The sequence below is a fragment of the Venturia canescens genome, chromosome 1 (assembly GCF_019457755.1).
Source record: "Venturia canescens isolate UGA chromosome 1, ASM1945775v1, whole genome shotgun sequence".
NCBI classification, from domain to species: Eukaryota; Metazoa; Arthropoda; class Insecta; order Hymenoptera; family Ichneumonidae; genus Venturia; species Venturia canescens.
Window position 1 is genome coordinate 496,940 of NC_057421.1, and position 19,172 is coordinate 516,111.

Consider the following 19,172-nt stretch of genomic DNA (forward strand, 5'->3'; position numbering starts at 1 on the left):
CAATGAGACTGATCGTGAAAAGAAAGTAGCGATTACGTATTTTACGAGCGTTAAATAAAGTACGGTTGCAAAAGACGCGGTGAAACTTTTTCAAGTGCCACAAGTTTCATGAATGCTCCACCAATTCTTTCAATCCTATATATACTCATTTCTGTTTCGTTCGAAAAACTATATATACCATTTTCCCGTGAACATTCTCGCGGGACGAAGTTTTTTTCAACTTTCAGGAAATTCAATGATTTTCAATACTTTTATAATCAGCAATTATACCGCAAATTTTAAATGCATAACAATTGAAGGTTTTTATTACATAATTCGGAGCACGCTTATAAACAGAAACTGTTAAACATGTATATGATGCGGTACGCGTGTTGAACATTCCTTTTGGTTTTCTCTCGTGGAAAAAAAAAAACAGAAGAATACCCAGAAAAAAAAAGAGGAATGAGAATAATAATACGAGATATCATTGAATATCCGCGTGGTTGTGGCGCAAAGTTTCGTTGACAACAAAAATGTTGTATACGATTGAGAACTGCCGCTTTTTGCTGACTGGTACTTTTCAATATTTTTTACTTTGTCTCTCCCATTCTTTCGAGTTCGTCGCTCAAGTGACGATCTCATTTTGCAATTAATGATTCATCGGGGGAATGTTTCTCGTATCGAAAAATGAAAAACAAATGAAACGCAGAATTACAGGAGTGCTGGTCGCGTTGATGAAAAAAAATGTGATTTCCACTTGATCATGAGAATTTGGATTATTATCGACGAATCGGTCGTGGTCTCAAAAAGATAATATAATAATTATGACTCGTATTTGAATGAATTATGATTTTTTCATGTTTCGGATCATCGGTTGTTTCATTATTACTTTTGAAATATGACTCGATATTTTTCTGCTGCCAGGCTTGCGACGCGTTTTTCAAGAGCAAAACGAACAAGCGTATCCTCCGTACGGCGGGTGATGGCTACATAAACATGCACCTGCAGAATGTGCATGTTGTAGCTGGAGGGACCAGCGATGCTGCGTGGGAACTCGCACGTCGCGATCGATTTTCGGGGAGAGGGAAAAATGATTTTTCGTCGCTCGCGATGCCATTTACGATTAATGGCACTGCATATTCGCACTGTATGCGTATATACAGAGATATTTGCATGACGCATATACGCGGCTGAATTTCGTCTGTCCGCTGGCCGTATATAGATATCGACGATATGAGCCAAGACTCAACGGTCGATCGCGGAGGGAGGAGGAAGAACACTCGTCGTACGTCCCTTATATATTTGATGGATCACGAGGATGCATCGACCGTGCCAATCGAATTACTCCAGTTTTACACGACACTCGTAATAAATGCATGCGCGCCTTTTGTTTTATTTTTCGTGCTGTAAATTCGAGTGTATAAAGTAAAACCCCGAGCACGAAACCGCGAAGACCGAAGAAAAAAATGAGACACGGGTGTGTTGGTGTATATAAGTTGATATATCGAGAGTCGAAAGTTCGCACGGCCCTGGCCCGAACTACCTGTCGCTTCCACCGCGCCAACGAACAAACGACACAACGTCGAGGACGAGAAATTTAAGTCAGTCTACGACGGACTCACCGACCGATCGAGTGGTCCGACAATTATATCTTTTCATTCGGTACTAGCCTTACGTATTTGCAGCTCTTCAACATCCCAAAGTGATCGCGTAATTACGGCGTCGATCGTTTTTCTTTCTAGTTTTCGAGACTACGAAATTCTTTCACCAAAGAGGTATGTTGCTTTTTTTTTCAACTTTTCAGCTTCAATTCGATACTTCTCGTTCGAATGGTTCTCTTATAGCTTCTTTACCATTTACGGCACTCTTTTGGTACGAAGGGATTTACGGGAATCCCTTCCGCATCCTTTCCGTTCAAAGCAAATAGCAATCGGGCGAGCATTTTTGCAAGAGAAGAATCATTGGATGCAAAATTATTAATTCGCTGCGCATCGAAGAATTTCAAATTCGCCGCAGCATCCCTCTTTGTGCGTGAAATTGACAAGTATATCGCCGGCTAAATGATGCTCGATTGCGGGTGAACGTGTTTTGAGTTAATCGAAAGGTTCGACCTGTAACAAAACGTGTTCCTCGCGTAACATCGCACGAACGACTGAACGTTGCGAGTTCAATATGCTCGCGCTTGTGTACAATTTTTCGCTGTATTTCAAACGGTATAACGATACCGGATTAATTAGGTATGATCATCGAAATTAATGAAATTCTTGAAGTGATAAAAAACTGTCGATGAAAAAGAAAAACAAATGAAAGTGAAAAAAAATATTTTACTACATCCGATGAATGAGCCTGGATGATCGCGGTTCATTTGTTTCAATAATTTGCGGTGGTAGAGAGTGTCGAGAAATCAACAAGTCGAATGATACGATTGAAAATTGTCGCGAGCCAAGTTTATTTTACGAATAAGCAGCTCGACAAAATCATACGGATTAAACATGAATAGAAAAATAGAATACATCTTAGATGGAATTATAAAAAAAAGTGATTTTTCAAGTTATATATACGAATAATTGAAACGAGCGATAAACATTTTTTGAAACGAATGACCAACGATAAAAAATGACGATAAAGGCTATGCGCGATGGATTAAGAGCTGAGACGAGACTAACGCGGACATCGTAAGTAGCAAAGAATAAATCAAAAAGTCATCGATATTTCGGGGCCAATTATTTTTTATTTTTGCATAATTGAAAAATCAGAGAATATTACAATTTTGTGAAATTCGCAATGTCGTCCGGCTCGAGGGGTAAATTCGTATCCGGCGATTTGTGGTCGACCTCCACCTCTACGAAAGTTACGCGAACGATAAATCGCTCGTTTCGGATCTCTTTCGTGTCCAAAAGCCGGTTTCAGTGCACGCGAGTCAGGCAACAGAAACAAAAGTGCATTAAACGCACGAATCGCGATGAATCGGGGATCGTATAAGCGTATCGCTCACCTTTCTTCCACTATATTCCACCGAATTACGCCCTTCTAACAGTCAATCATTGGAACACGTATGCGCTCGCTATAGCGATGGATTCTTGATTCAGTAGCAAAACGTGCTCGTTTGCGTTTTTTTTCGCCGCTCGATTCGCGAAGGCGCTTTAGGATGTCCTGCACGCGCGCACATACATTATCTTTGGAAATAAGAACGATCCAATTTTTTCGAGAAACACAAAAAAAACACCATTTTCGACGTTACAATATACATATGAAAAAAATAGCCACGTTCTCCAAATTATACCACGCAGCCGGTTCATGACCGAAAAAATTCATTAAATGGAATAATCTCGTAATATTGCAAACCTCATTTTCTAAATACATTCTTGTTCTATTCATTGCGAAATTAAATGACTCGCGGACTGCTTGAGCAATTACGCAAACGAAAGAGCTGAATTTTTTCGTGAAATATTTTTTTCGGTATCGCAATTTTTGGTTAAAAAATTACGGAGCGCCTGGAAAATAATAAGAAAAATACGAGTCACGTGGCCTGACGCGAGTAAGCACGAGTATCGCGAAAGGGAGGTGTATAAAGAAACGTGGGCCGCTGATGCGAAAGGTGCAAAATCGTGCAAATACAACAAAACGTTGTATTAAACGTCCCACGTATCACCTTGCTATCAAATTACCGGCCACCTTACCTTCGCGCCTATATAGGACTCTTATTAAGGTATTCCTTTCGTAGGACCGTATTTTTTGGTGTCACAAACTAGGGCACTCGAAATTTGGACTAACCAGACTCCTAACCTCTGAGAAGTCGATGTTATATGGGAAAATGGCTTCTGCTTCCGCCATTTTTCCAACTTCTATCTCGTTAATATCTTTTTTCAACATTCGATGATCCTTCATTTTTATCATCGCTATGGATTCCTTACATTTTTTTCTATACGTGAGACAGTTTGTGTCAGGAATTTAGAGATATTCAGTGTATAAATTATTGAATAGAAATGTGCTGATGATGGAATCTCCGTACGCTCCCGTATAAATTTTATGATTTTTGAAATTTTAATTCTTCATTAAATGTTGGATAACCTGACCTGAAATTTCGCCAATCTATTCGGATGTTGAATCGGGTTCGAATTGAAATTAACGTAAAAAGAAAAAGATGAAAAGAGCCCCGAGTATCGTAACGAATAGAAGTAATAATACTACCGATTATTTCGCAGATTGATTCGTAATAGAATTAGATTGGTTCAATCATCAATTGATAAAATAATTGATAAAACGTTTATTTGTCGCATACGTAATTCAGCAATTCAATTTTCGATGATATTGCGCAATCGGAAAAACGCGAATCACTCTTCCGTTATTCGAAATATAATTGCCAGATTATGATGATGATAATAATGTAAAAAGGGAATTTTCTCGATACAATAATAAAAATCGAGGATTCCGACAGGCAGGCAACAATCGAGTTTTCAGGGTCTCGGCAAACGGAATAAGAATCCTCACATTCGGAGTAAATTACAGTGTCTCTCAGCAGAATTACCTTGAGAAAATTATTACGAAATAGTTATATACATGTATATACTCAAAGAAAAAAAAGAACGAGATAAATTCGCGATTCGCAATAATTGTGATTACACAGTTTTACGGTATTCGCGCGGATCCATGCATCGGTGTCTGTATGGATCTCCGCTACGCAGAGCGTCTTTTAAAAATCATTCCCAAGATTCACTTGTGCGTATTGTTGACCGTAACTCGATTTGTGTATTCTTTTTTTCTTTCCAATGTAGCTTTGACGGGATAATTCAACGAAATTTCGATGCTAATATTAGCTATAACGAGGCGGTTTTCTTTAGCCCAAAAATTCACGGGCCATCCGCGAATATTGCCTCAGCGTGGGTTCGAATTGAAATTTTTTAGACATTTAGATATAATCGAGAACGGGTTTCTCAGCCGTAATAAGCTTCGCTCTCCATGACCTTGTGCGCCTCGTGCGCCAAGCACGGGGGAAGGCCCCGTGACTCCGTGACTCGTGTATATTTATCATTCAGCGACCAAGAAAAAGCCAAGAAACGAAATTATAACAAAAAGATATGAAGAGAAAAATATATGATCGTCGTTGCCATTGCCGTTGCCGTTGAATGTTTCATGACACCGAGGTCCCGCGCCGTCGATTTGTCTTCGTAAACAAAAAATTGAATGAAAAAATGGCAGAAGCACAAACGTCAGCACGTTACGCGATGAGAGTTTCTTTCGTCGCAAAGGAACTAATGCGACTCTCGATGCAAATTTCCGTACGCGATAAAGTACAAAAAAAAAACTACTCACGTACCATCAACTTGATTGATTGTTACGCTGTTGCCGTTTCACATCTTACGCTTCAGACCGATGACACTTTTCTTGATCATGATTATTTCGTATTTTTTTTATTATTCCAGGACAACGGAATCCTTGAGCAAAAAAAGTTAAACAAGGAAATTACTTGCACAATGACAGCAGCAGACGCGAAAGGGAACCAAGTTCCGGACAGAATCGCGGAGATGTTCGAAGGTCGTCAAATTCTACTGACCGGAGGTACGGGTTTTCTCGGTAAAGTTACCGTTGAAAAATTTCTACGTTGCGTACCGAACGTTGGAAAAATTTATCTTCTGGTCAGACCGAAAAAAGGCAAAGATCCCAAACAGCGACTCGATGAAATTTTCAATTCTCCGGTGAGTTTACAATAATCGTGGTAACAATAACATTTTTTACTCTTTATTTTCCATTTGATTTAATAAACAGCAAAAATCCCGAAAGTAGCCTCACAAAAAGTTGTTAAATGAATGAAACCGATGAATAAAAAGCATCAATAATCGAATACATTAAACTTATTAACCTTGAATGAATATTTTTAAAATTAATTGAAAGTCTAGTTGTTCTACACAAAAAAATCCGATAAAAATAATTATAAAAAGTAATTCCGATACGAAAATAAACTTCAAACGAAAATAAATTGATTGAAAAATAACAATTTGATTGAGGAATAAAAAAAAATTGAAACAAAAAATTTGACTGAAAAAAAATTGACCGAAGTACTTGGCGAGTGTTTGTTCACATAATTCTTATGGGTGGGGCTCAAAAGTTTGCTATTTTAGGCCTTCTAACTTTTGAGCCCCACCCAATTCTTATTATAACGTATTGATCATTACCAGAAAACTCGCCAAGTACTTCAATCAATTTTTGTTCAGTCAAATTTTTTTTCCTTTGAAGTTTATTTTTGTATCGGAATTTTTTTTTATAATTTTTTTTAACTTTTATTTTTATCAGATTTTTTTGTGTAGAACTATACTTTCAATTAATTTAAAAAAATATTCATTCAAGGTTAATAAGTTTAATGTATTTCATTATTGATGCTTTTTATTAATCGATTTCATTCATTTAACAACTTTTTGTGGAGCTACTTTCGGGGGAAGTAAATGTACTTGTCTCACTTTTTTTACAGCATTTTTGCTGTTTTTTTTGGTGAGGATTTGTCGACTTTTTGTATCAAATTCATAGCTCGCGTATTAAACATGTCAATTTATTGTGTAAATACTCGGATGATGCAAAACGATCGCGCACTTTTCCCCGTATTATAGTAAAGTATGGCAATATTAAGTTGTGTAAGTACTCGGATGATGCAAAACGATCAGTATTTTTCCCCGTGTTATAGCAACGTATGGCAATATGTGGTCTAAAATAATTTGCTCATGAAATAGTTACTTGGTAAAAAATTTTTGTTTTTAGTTTGTTAAAAAAAAAAACACGTAACTATTTTTAGCATTCCTCGGCCAACTTCTTTTCTCAATTTTAGCATCATCTGCAAAAATCTATGAAGAAGTACCTGTTCTCAACATACTTGTATAATGACCTCCGAAAACGGTTTGACCGTGATTTTTTATAACTTACTTTGAAGACTGGTCCATTGAGTAAAATTGAATAAAATTGTGTGCGAAAAATGCCACCTTTTTTCGACGATATTGAAAAATGAAATTGATATATTTCTTATATGCGTTAAAGCTACAGAGTTTTAATTAGTCACGATCGAAAGAGAAAAAAAAATAAAAAAATACGTGAACTAATGACATCTTTGAGAAAACGCTGTAATTTATTAAATATCGGTGAAACAATTTTCGAAAACCGTTCGAAACCACTCTGCTTGCGGTAAAGATTCTACTAGTGACTCGTCTTCATCTTACTATATAGATTTGTAAATGTACTTGTCTCGAGTCGCTACCGCGACTCTAGACTCTGAATTATGCTCGCAACGGAGTTGCCAAGTTTTCCAAAATTTCGAGTTCCCACAGCAGAAAAAAATAATTTTGGGCAAACTTTTATCCTGATGTTCTGCTGACTAAAAACGATAAACAATCATTGAAAAAAAAAAAAGAATTTGAATGACACGCGTTCAAGTTTTCTTCGAGGAATGATTATTGGAAAGTTGACGAGGCTGGTCAAAATATTGCGAGGAGAAAGCGAGAGAATATGTGGAAAATAAAAAAATCAGCTAATAAAAATGCATCGTTTATTTACGCTCCGTCATTGTTCGAAGAATAGGGGGGAAGAAGGAGGGAGAAGAATCGGACGTCGGAGCGAGCGACGAGCTTGTTTGAAATCATTTCTGATTTTCTCCCCGCCTTTGCGACGATACTTGGAAAGCAATCGTAACGATGTAACGATCATAATAACAATAATTGACAACTCCGCGACGTTTGATCTTGTGAGATAATCGTGCCACCGCGATCGATGCAGGCGCGAGAGTAACGAGGAAATGCGACCGAACGGGGACGGCTAATCGATGCGCCGATACTTTATAGAATCAAAAATCCTCGTACGGGAGATTATTACGGAATCAAATTTTCAATATCCAAACGGTCAAATTTATTGACATTAACGACTGATAATTGAATGAAATTATTGAATTTCCGTCAATTCCTTCATTTTCTCACGACGTCGATGATTTATAAATATACATTGTTCCCCCCCCCCCCGGCCCATGTATATAGAAATGTAAAATGGTCATAACGCATATTTGAAAAAGGTCTGGGTGCATGCAGTATGTAGTACACAGAGATCAGGTATTCTCGCGGACTTGTGAGGAACTGAGTCAAGGCCTCGGCTCTGTAGGGTACATAGCTTTACCGAACGGAACGTCGAGCGTTCGAGTGAAAGTAAATTGAGTCTCTCCATAGAGTATTTCATACATACGGGTTGACCGTTATGTCACATCTTCGATTTTGCCTCTGATCTCGTCGTCTTGTGACGCAATCGCGGTTCTCGAACCCCGGATCGAGAATACGAGTTCTTCGACATCCGAGCTGGGAACGCATCGATGAATCTCTCCATTTGCGAACACTCTTACCATTTTTTCTCAATACATTCTGTATGCAGAGGTTAAGGCGCAGTGTCACTGTCCATGCTTTGGCATGCGCGCGCGTACAAAAGATACAGTTGCAAAACGTGTTTTCTGGAGTTGTCTTATTAAGAAAATCAAGTACCGTACCGATTCTACCGCGCATGATCTACAAAATTCATCCAGTCGATCCAAAACTAAAGGATTTGAGCAAACAACCCAAACAATTTATCCGTCTCCCGCGCGCCAAGCTAAGAGGACAAAATTGATGAAATTTGAAATTATTATTATCGAAAATCAAACGTGCTCCCAAGAACGTACGCACTGATGAGACGTACACGCTCGTGCTCTGGAACGCAATGATACAAAAAATACTCGTCTCAATACAGGATCCGTAAAAAAACAAGGCCAACGGGTTGGAATTTCCTGTCAATGTGCGAGGAGAGCTCCTGCGCAGCAGGAAAAACTGGAAAACGAGATACAAACCGTGATCGCTCAACTTGACTCTTCGTATCGAGAATCGAATTCTTTTTATGATCCGAAGCCTGCCGTTGCCGCACGAATTTCGCCAAAAAAGAAGCCACAGTTGAGACAAGTCAAGTTTTTAGTTATGAAAACGCGTAAGGTCACCAGCGATTGCAGCATTTACACAAGCGCTATTCTTGTAACTTTCCTTTCTTTTTCACTTTTAATTTTTTTACTCCTTCTCGAATAGCGTCAACGCTCAAGTGCAAAGCACTAGAATTTCTATTGGTACACACGACGGCGACGACGTTACTTCATTCTCGACGTAACTTCTTTTAGGCTTTTACTCTTTCTCTCCCTCCCGTTTTCGAGAGATTTTATAATTTCTGTGGCACGGCTGCCACGCGTAGTAAAAATAATATTAATTTGTGCGCGAATTTTATACTTGTTGTCATGAAACTGCATGAGGCACCGCTGCTTCCTGGTTTGTACGAAACAAGAGATTTTATGTGTCAATACTAAAACGTTTCGCAATGTGTATGATTTTCCCATAAAAACTTATTACGTCTGCGTTTAAAAATTTTTATTTTCCGAAAAAGAGGAGGAAGATTCTTTGACCTCCGTTTCTCCATCGACGAAACAGACTATAAAAATAGTGAACTTTCGATACGCCGCATCGAAGAAACGAGAATATATCTGCGTCATGAGCCAGCATGCGGAGAGACGAATCGCAATTGTGAAAAATCACTTGGAGAATAACAAATGAATACGTATTATTTTTGATAATCTTATACGCATTGAAAAAGCACAGCTTGGAAGAACAGTTCGAAATAACACAAAGGAAAGAACGTGCAGAAGGTGACTGCAGGAGAAAAATACGAATGAGCGCAGCTGCACGGATTTCACAATGTTGGCGGGATATATCGCAAATTGTAATCAATCCCCGTTCCTCAAAGTAGAAAATTTTTTGATCAATCGCGTACACGCAGGTTATACGCGTCGACGTATGACGAAATACAACCGGAATCTGCAACATTCCAAAGTGCGATTGGCTGCACTTGTACCGTGCAGCCCCCACCCCCTTTACTTTCGGACAAACGCACCGTCTTCTTTATACGTATATTCATTTTAATTTATTCATTTATTGGCTGAAAAAAGGTTCGTTAGCTTTTGAATCGAACACCCCGCTCAACGGATTTCGACGAATCGTTAAAAAAAAAAAAAAAGTCTTCATTATTAATTTCAGCTGTACGTGCGTCGTAGGTTCTAGAAAATATCCGTTTTCACGGAAATTCGGGTCGATTTGATTTTCGATCGAATTTTCGAATTTGCGTAATTTTCTTTTCCCAAATGCACAACTACATTTATACATTACTATTTCACCGGCGCATCTTCAAACGATCCTATAAATTTCGAAATCGATCGCATATTTTATTGATTCGTCGATAGAAATAAATTCAATCGTTGTTAATGAAATCGTTGTCGTCGTTTCGATTCAACGATCTATCATTTTTTTTTTTTTAATTCAGTAATAAGTATAGCGTTTACGTTAGTAATATAGATGTATCCATGAGCAGCGGTTGCTGCTGCGAGTGCACTTTCCCTTCGAACTCCGAAGTTTATTATCACCAAACGAATTAACACAGTTTCGCAATACGTGGCAGCCTCTTGCTACGCCGTTAGATCACATTTCCACACGACACTAATTTAACCGGTCAAAAGACTTTATATTATACGCCGCGTATGAAAATAATCGTTTTATTTTCAAGAAAATACACATTGGAGAATAGCCGGAAAATAAGGTCAGGAAAAATTTGGAAAACCATTGGAGTTGCAGTTTGAAAAGAAAAAAGATTTTTTTCAAGAACTCAAGAACTGAAGAAAAACATTGAGGAAATACGAAAAGCGCGATCTACACGTATCGCGAGCACTTTTCCATGCGTGCTTGACTCTCGTTTCGTCGAACGTTCAACTAATTTTCATTATCCTCCAATTTAGCAGACGGAAAAAAAAAGATGGGCCTGCCAAGCGATCGATCGCCTTGGTGAAAATCGATTTATCGATCGCCGGGCGAAGAAAAGTTCAACAGATTTTACGAATGTCGTTTTCAAAGTTTTTATTCGATCGTAAGAATCGTTGAAACTCCGATTTCGTCAACGGTGTCGATATTTCGCGTTCTCATTATTTTGGTAATTTTTCATTTTCATATGTTAAATGTTACAAATTTTTTATATATTGTCAAATTTCTCGTCTATACACAAGTTTTCGATGATAATTCAGAGGTACATGTACATGTATTTTATATATATATATATATATATAAATAAAACGAAAGCTACCGGGCAGTCCGTAATGCAAGTCATAGACATTTGAAAATAATGTTGCAATAAGCGTACTTTATTATTGTTGGCTCTCTCCGATCGTAAATCTTACGACTGTTATGCGTGACCGATTCAAATACGAGACAAAAATCACGAGAAACGAGAAGCGTGCTCTCCCCATTTTATTTCTTTCATTGAAAACAAAAATATTCTTTGTTACGTGAATTCTTGTTATTCGGAATGTATTTATACAATTTACTATCGAAACATGAAAAATAATATTGAGAAACGTTTGTGAATTTCAGCTCTTTGAAAAAGTGCGAGATCTTCGAGGTCTGTCGGACCTTCACGAATCCGTTGCTATCGTAAATGGCGATGTTGCTGCACCCAATTTGGGCCTTTCACCGGAAGACAGAAAAATGCTTTGCGAAAGAATAAATATTGTTTATCACGCTGCCGCAACCGTCAGGTCGGTAATAATATTTTCTTGTTCGTTCGAGTTAAGAAAAAAAAAAAAAATTCCATTACATTTATCATTATTTATATTCCGAAAATTCATTTTCCCCAATATTCTTAAATTTGACTCAATATCCGATAAATTTGACACAAATTTATCTCGATTTTTCTTCATTTTTATGAGAAAACTCGTCGAGCACTCATTTTCCGGGACCCATCTTTTGGCCAGAAAAAATATTCATTGAGCGTTTTATTTACCATGCTACGAAGAAATTTGCGGTACGACGTATCCGCGAAAGTGTTTTGTGTCCGATATTTGAAAATACGTTTCGCTCGAAGGTTCTAATCGGCTGAGAGTTAACGCCGATTCCTTTCTCTTGCTTTGTACACAAACGTTGCCAACGAAAAATGAATTACACCATTGTAGGTTTAACGCTAGGCCTCCAATTTTGTTTTTCATCATTATAAACGTCTTGGTTTCTATTCGTGCGACGACGAGGGTCTTCGAGTCCGTCTCGATATTTCGAGAATATAAAATACATTCCATTCTTGGATAAAATAAATAAAACGACATCGTTCGTCTCAAAAAACTCATAGTTGTATCGAATAGAAAAAAGGGTACAGCCGGATTTTAATGTCCAGAGAAGGCACGACGACCAATAGATCGGCTTGATCGTGTTTCAACCTGCGGAATACCAAGAGCGACTCAATATACAAAAATCGCGCAAAGGTACTCTATCCGAATAATAACATCATTATTTTTTTCGTATACAAACTTTAGATTTGACGAATCACTGAAGAAAGCTGTTCTTTTGAACACCCGAGGAACGAGAAATATGATCGAGCTCGCCAAAGTAATGAAAGAATTGGTACTGTTTGCTCACATTAGCACCTCCTATTGTCACCTCGAAGAAAAGGTATTTTTTCAGTCTCATTCTTTGAAACTTATCCCCCCCTTCGGAATAGAGCTTATTTATTAGCGAATATTTGATTTTTGTTTTTTACTTGGAGCGTTAGCGCTTGGCTCACGTGGTTAATTGATTTTCGCATGATTTTTTAAATCGGTTTCCGTTGTAAATTAGATACTCCGCGAAAAACCTTATCCTCCACCCGCTGATCCGCACAAAATCATCAAATGTGTTGAGTGGATGGATGACGAGGTTGTCGAAGCAATGACAGAAAAAATTCTGGGCACATATCCAAATACGTATGCGTTCACAAAGGCATTATCCGAGGGTCTCGTCGAGGAGGCAATGCCCCTCATCCCAGCGATTATTCTTCGGCAAGATTTCTCATTATCTTTATTTATTTGATCCTCAAATGACATTTCATTCGTTGATTCGATCATGCTTGATTAAGTAATTGTTTAAGTTTCTTCATTATTTAGTATAGTTATTATGTTTTTTTCCTGCTCAAAATAAAAAAAAAAAAAAAAAAAAAAGCTGTGACAAAACCGAAAAAGTATATATTAATGAAATGGATGACGTGAAAATTTTTCAAATGCAATTGGTAAGACAAAATTCATTCGTAGACCGAGTATAATAATACCCGTTTGGAAAGAACCGATTCCTGGCTGGACCGACAACATAAATGGACCGACGGGTTTGCTCATCGGTGCTGGCAAAGGAGTTATCAGAACAATGTACTGTCAGGAAACCGGCTATGCCGATTATCTTCCAGTTGACGTTGCGGTTAACGCCATTTTCGCATGCACGTGGAACTTTTTGTACTTCAACGAACAAGATAAACGAGTCTACAATCTCACGAGTAGCAGTGAATTTAAGGTAGATGCGCGAAACCTATTCGTCAAGATTTGGCTTTATTTCGGGGTTCGAGCGATAACGCGCTCAACCATAATCTTCTTCTCATCCCGTATAGATGAATAGATTATGAGATATATAGGTCGTTCGCAGGTCTCGTGGAGAGAAATAATCGATCGAGGACGCAGAATCACAGAGAAAGTGCCACTCAATAACGTCGTTTGGTATCCCGGTGGCAGTATGAAGAGTTCTCGATTCGTCCACAATATTTGCGTACTATTTTTCCATATGATACCAGCCTACTTTATCGACACACTGATATTCCTTGCGGGATACAAACCGATGTAAGTTTTTCTACTACAAACAAAGGATCTCCATTGAAATTTCAGTTTTTTATCCGAAAAGTTACTCGGAAAATCTAATTTTGAAGACAACATTTTTTTTCAATCTCGCAACGACTGTATTTACTTTTAAGAATTATTTTTGCTCGCACAGTTGCTATCTCTTCTTACAGCGAATTTTGTGCGTTTTATTATCACGAGATATCTTTATTTCAAGTTTGTGCAGAGTTCATCGCCGTATTCAGAAGGGATTCGAAGTTTTCGAGTACTACGCGAATAACCAGTGGGATTTTGACAACAAAAACTTGACCGACCTGAGGGAAAAGTTCAATGCTACGGAACGCGAGCGTTACGCGCTGCACGGTGATGATTTAGATCTTGACTCTTATTTCGAGGATTGCATAAGAGCAGCGAGAATTTATATCCTCAAAGAAATGCCGGAAACGTTGCCGGCTGCTCGACGTCACATGAGAATGTAAGAATTGCAAAAAAAAAAAAAACAAAAATGTTTCACGTATCATTTCATCTTCGATTATTTGGTATAGCTCGTATGGTTCGTTATTTGTCGAGAATGTAGTACTTTTACAAATTCATAACTTTTAACAAGTATTTCAACGATCTTTTACTCATATTTTCTTTGCAGAATGTGGTGGGTCGACGTGTTCGCAAAAATCCTTTTCTTTGCTCTACTAATTTACGCACTTGCTTGCTGGAGCGAGAGCTTTAGAACACTCCTCGGGCATGGCTGGCAAATCGTCCGCTCCGCACTTTCCCACTAATTCATTATTATTCCGTCTTTTTTTACTCTTTTCTAGCTCTGTACCGTGCCAGCACAGATGTATTAAAATTTCAAGACCAAATAAATATTTTAAAACACGGATGAAAACTAATTATTATCCGATAATGATCAATGGAAGTGCATCCTTAACGAGTTGTCGGAGCTGCTGTTGGTCCAAAGACCAAAGATTTTCAGTTTGTAGATTCTTCTGTGCTTTATAGATGAATTATCCAGATAAATGTCTAAATATCTCGTTAGAGCCAAATTTTCGAAAAATGCACTTTGTCGAGAAACACATATTTTTTAGGATGTGTAAGTCATAATTGAACATAGTTTTCCCAGCTTCATGATTTCGAGTTTAAAGATCATTCGGAACATACTCATAGTAATTTCAGTGTATGATTAAACTTTGGATTGAACTACTACAAACTGCTATATTGAATTATTTTTATTGTGCAAAATAAATTGAGTCAACAAACGTCCGGAAAACCCAATTTTTTTCTTTCATTTTTAGCTATATCGAATTTTTTTCCGTATATTCTTGTATTAAAAACCTATAAATTATTGATTACTTGTGAATCGCCGGAGAGTTGTTTTTCTACAAAATCAAATTGTGAGTGTAAGCAAGTGTACAATTCAACCAGAATTGACTTTGTATATTTAAATATTTCAACAGTAAGCATTACTAAAGCATTGCGTTCACGGAACATTAATAAAGAGAAACTTTCGTTGCTCATCACTTTTATTTTCATACAGGACTAGTGATTAGACGGAATTTCAATGGGTACCCCCCCCCCCCCCCCCCCCCTTATCCTCACCTTTTTCGCGAAACCTTTAACGACAAATTGGAATGAAAAAATATGAAAATTCCTGAAAAATCAAGCCTCTTAGGGGGAAAAAAAAAACTCGCAACAGGATCTTTACCGAGCGTAAAACTGACTGGTCATCAACGGACACTGGATTATGGAATTGTTTAGGGAGTGAAAAAAAGTACGTGGTACAGAAAATTTTGTAGTTTTTAGTTTTTTATTTTTAAAAGTATTCCGCGTTTTGATGGAATTTAAACGGACTCCTGTACTGGTGGTTCATAACCCTCAGGCCTGTCAACTTTTGAGCCAGACTCACCACCTTCTCCGGCCTTACCACCGCCGCCGCCGCTGCCACCGTCACCATGAAGCTCCAAAAGCTTGCTCAACTCGAAACGGGGCTTTTTCAATACTTTGACCTAAACGAGAATCATGAATATTAGTAAGGAAAAAACTCGGATACGAGTTTGTTAAAAAAATATTCACGTTCAAACGACATTGTCGATGTTATAAAAGTGGAAAATAACATTCAGTCGACCAAATGAAAATTAATCATTTAAACAGAATCATCAAAGAAACGATTAAAATGTATTCTCACAATTATTAAAATGATGTGTAACTTATTTGTTGAGATTAATAAATGTTTAATATGATAGCGGTTAAAATATTTTCGTAGTAAAATCTTCAAGCAAAATGTAACAGACATTTCCTATTTATATGCGTATGCACAGCTGTATTTTTAACCAGCTGGCTCATAGTATTGTTAAACCTTCCACTGTTTATGTCGTTATTATCGTTAACCTCAAATAAATGTTTTTCTTCTCCATTCTCCAAGTGGTTTTCACTGGTAACGAGGGTTTCTAAAGATATCATTGATATCTAACAACATTCTACTTTCTTAGTCTTATTTTTGACTCTTCAAAGTTGGGAGGATCCCATTTCATTAAATCCAAATTGTCGCACAGGAAGTGTGCCTGCCACAAGAGCTTATGTAAAACCCTTAAAAAAAAATGTGATTTTCGTTAATTGTTTTCTCGACAACTACACGGTAGATCCTATAATAATTCCGAGAATAGATGCACATTTCCAAATTTCAACAATTGAAGTTGGAATTTTCGATTTCCATTGGATTCGCGTGAACGTACTTAATGATTTATAATTGAGAAAAAAAATGTTGGGGCCTTTTTAACAAATCTGATTTACCTTGCGAATGTAAACGTCATGTAAGGGGTAAATACCCTGGCAAGCCTTTTCGATGTCTTTGGCAATTGCATCAGGGAGAAGCTTGCTTACGACACCTTTAAGATCACTCTTGGCTACATCGTTGGTGATAAGTTCAACCATTTTTGCTCTGATACGTCGGACCTGAACGAGAAACACTCAAATTATATTTTTAATGTTTCTTAAATTTTGGCGCTCGTCCGATGATTCTCATTGACGGCTCAATAAAAATTTGTCGCTACACTTCATATCGCCATTCGCGTACGTAGCGAAGGGCGTGGTAAGAGTGCGCTTTCATCTTCGCAATTTTCAATTATCAACGATCGGTGTTATAATGTGAACATCGATGTTTCTCCAATTGCGCATTGGTCGTATCATTTCTTTGTCATACTTGAATTACACGTTTTTTTATCGAATTGTTTTACCGAGTTGACAAACGATTAATAATTTCAAAGATTTTCGTCACATTAGAACAAGCGTCACGCAGGAAGGAATAGATATTTTTTAAAAGAGCGTTTCAAACAAACCTGAGAGTGCTGAGCGTAACACGTTTTTCTAGTGCTCATCTGATCCTTGTTAGTAAAACCAATACAGAATACTCGGAGCAAATAGCCGTCAGTAGTCTTAACATCGACATGAGCTTCGATGAGGGTCTGCCATTTCTTGACCATTGAACGAAGCTTGTCGGTCGTCAAGTCCATACCATGGAAGTTGGTAAGAACCGCGCGTCCTTGGACATCTTCGGCGATCAAACGGAATTTACGGAATGATCTTTCCGCATCATTGTCGCTCTGGAGATCCGCGAGAGAAACCTCGAAAACACGGAATTTCAGACCCTCGGAGGCGATCTCTGGAATATTGAAAAATCATATGTAAATGAATAATGTTTACTGACAATTAATGTAAAACTAATTTAAATATAATTAAACATTATGACTTCTCAGTTGATGTGAAAATTATGTAACTCAAGCTATATTTATTTTGAAAAACTTTATTGAAACAACATTCTGATTTGTCTATGAGGAGAAATTCATTTGTGTGACTATACTATATTTCAACTTTATCGATTTCCTGATAAAGCCGTGGTATCTATAGTTTTTTCATTTTGCAACGTTAAACGTCAACGTAGCCAGGATAAAGCTACGCTGAAGCTGGAGTTGCTTCAAAGTCAAATTATTGTGCCTAAACATATTGATGCTACAAATAAAAATGTAATAATGAAAATAAGACAAATGAAAAAATATCTCATGGAAGATATGAATTATGTACCTAATGTAAATATTCATTCGAGCTATTATAACCATTCAGCAGTTTTAGTTTAAGAATAGGAGTTTTATATCTACCATTGTCCTGAATGATTTGGTTAGGTAGATAATACAGTTTGAACACAAATTGACATCAAAATGATTCCAATGTTGATGCATTGTAATTTGTACGTATACAACTGAGATATATTTTATAACTCTCAAGTGCTCCAATTCTTGCTTGCAAGGATCATTGAACTGCGCGAAACATCTCATACTCGGAGATGCTCGTATATCCAAATTGTAAAATATTGCAATAAAAAATTTTACACGTTTGAAAATTGACACGATTGTGAAATAGGTATTAAGTCATAAAAACTCACTGGTTCCCTGGGTTCTGTTAACCAGAGTTTTGCCAACTTGGCGAGTGGTGAACATGCACGGTGCCTTGACATCGTACCAGTCCTTGCGAGTAAACGGATCGACGCTAAAATGGTGAAAAATTTGACAATTATACCAAATACTTTCGATACAAATCAAACTGGAAGGAACAAAAAATTTCAATTATAGACGTTTCGATACTACTCTGTCAATTCGGATAATAATTCAAATAACTGGAACAATTATTGGTTAAGTATACAAATTTCTCAGGTAGCACACGAGTTGTTCAATGCCGATTTTGATGCTCAATCGATCGAATCACCGAACGACAGGATGATATAAATCAATAACGAGAAAATATTCGTAAGCAAAAAATTAATCAATCAATCAATTTTGCTCGAAACGACGGCATGTCTGTTTAACGCGAGTTCTAAACGGTCCGGAAAAATCCGCCTGAATCACAAACATCACAGCTCGTAAAACCTTGAAATAAACTTTTCTTAACATTCACAATAACGCTTGAAAACACAAACGTAGTATTATTCACTTACATCTTCTTCTTAACTCCCTTTTTGCCTCCTTTCGAGAGCCCTTTATTTTTACCCACCGCCATGACTAAGTTTACAAACGGAAAAGAGATCCGTTTGCTTGCAGGCGGAAGTGCAGAAGAAACTCTCGTCAGACTTCGAACGATCTGAAGCTGGCTACTTTGTCGAATGAAATTTCATTGGTCGCCGCGCGGCGGCGCAATAAGAAAGACGAGTCCGATGATTTTTTTCCCATTTATTATAAAATCAACCACAAAAATTCAAAAGTAACTCCGAGTCCAATACTATAAGCATTAATCCGTAATAATCAATTCGCCTCTTTTATAAGAATTTCTGCCATTGATCCGTGAAAACTGTCATTATATACATATACATTATTCCGCAATCAATACTGACAGTCGATAATGCAATCTCTAATTTCTAATTTCACCGAAACAGTACAATAAAACATATATATACGTATGACACGTACGAAAATTATAAACTTATATGGAAAAGTTGTGTTTTTAAATATCA

At 37.4% G+C, this 19,172-nt stretch overlaps 2 protein-coding genes across 2 annotated transcripts; one reads left to right on the top strand and one right to left on the bottom strand.

The window, feature by feature from the left end:
- Nucleotides 1–1,416: 1,416 nt before the first annotated feature.
- On the top strand, nt 1,417–14,556 carry LOC122410161 (fatty acyl-CoA reductase 1). Its single transcript, XM_043418238.1, has 9 exons — nt 1,417–1,754; nt 5,403–5,675; nt 11,427–11,590; nt 12,359–12,494; nt 12,660–12,859; nt 13,109–13,361; nt 13,491–13,681; nt 13,896–14,153; nt 14,322–14,556. The coding sequence occupies exons 2-9, from the start codon at nt 5,454–5,456 to the stop codon at nt 14,455–14,457; spliced, it is 1,560 nt and encodes a 519-aa protein (XP_043274173.1). The 5' UTR covers nt 1,417–1,754; nt 5,403–5,453; the 3' UTR covers nt 14,458–14,556.
- Nucleotides 14,557–15,463: 907 nt separating this feature from the next.
- On the bottom strand, nt 15,464–18,816 carry RpS3A (ribosomal protein S3A). Its single transcript, XM_043418251.1, has 5 exons — nt 18,660–18,816; nt 18,111–18,214; nt 17,011–17,333; nt 16,466–16,627; nt 15,464–15,681 (listed from the first exon to the last, which is right to left on the bottom strand). The coding sequence occupies exons 1-5, from the start codon at nt 18,719–18,721 to the stop codon at nt 15,517–15,519; spliced, it is 816 nt and encodes a 271-aa protein (XP_043274186.1). The 5' UTR covers nt 18,722–18,816; the 3' UTR covers nt 15,464–15,516.
- Between the last annotated feature and the right edge of the window lie 356 nt (nt 18,817–19,172).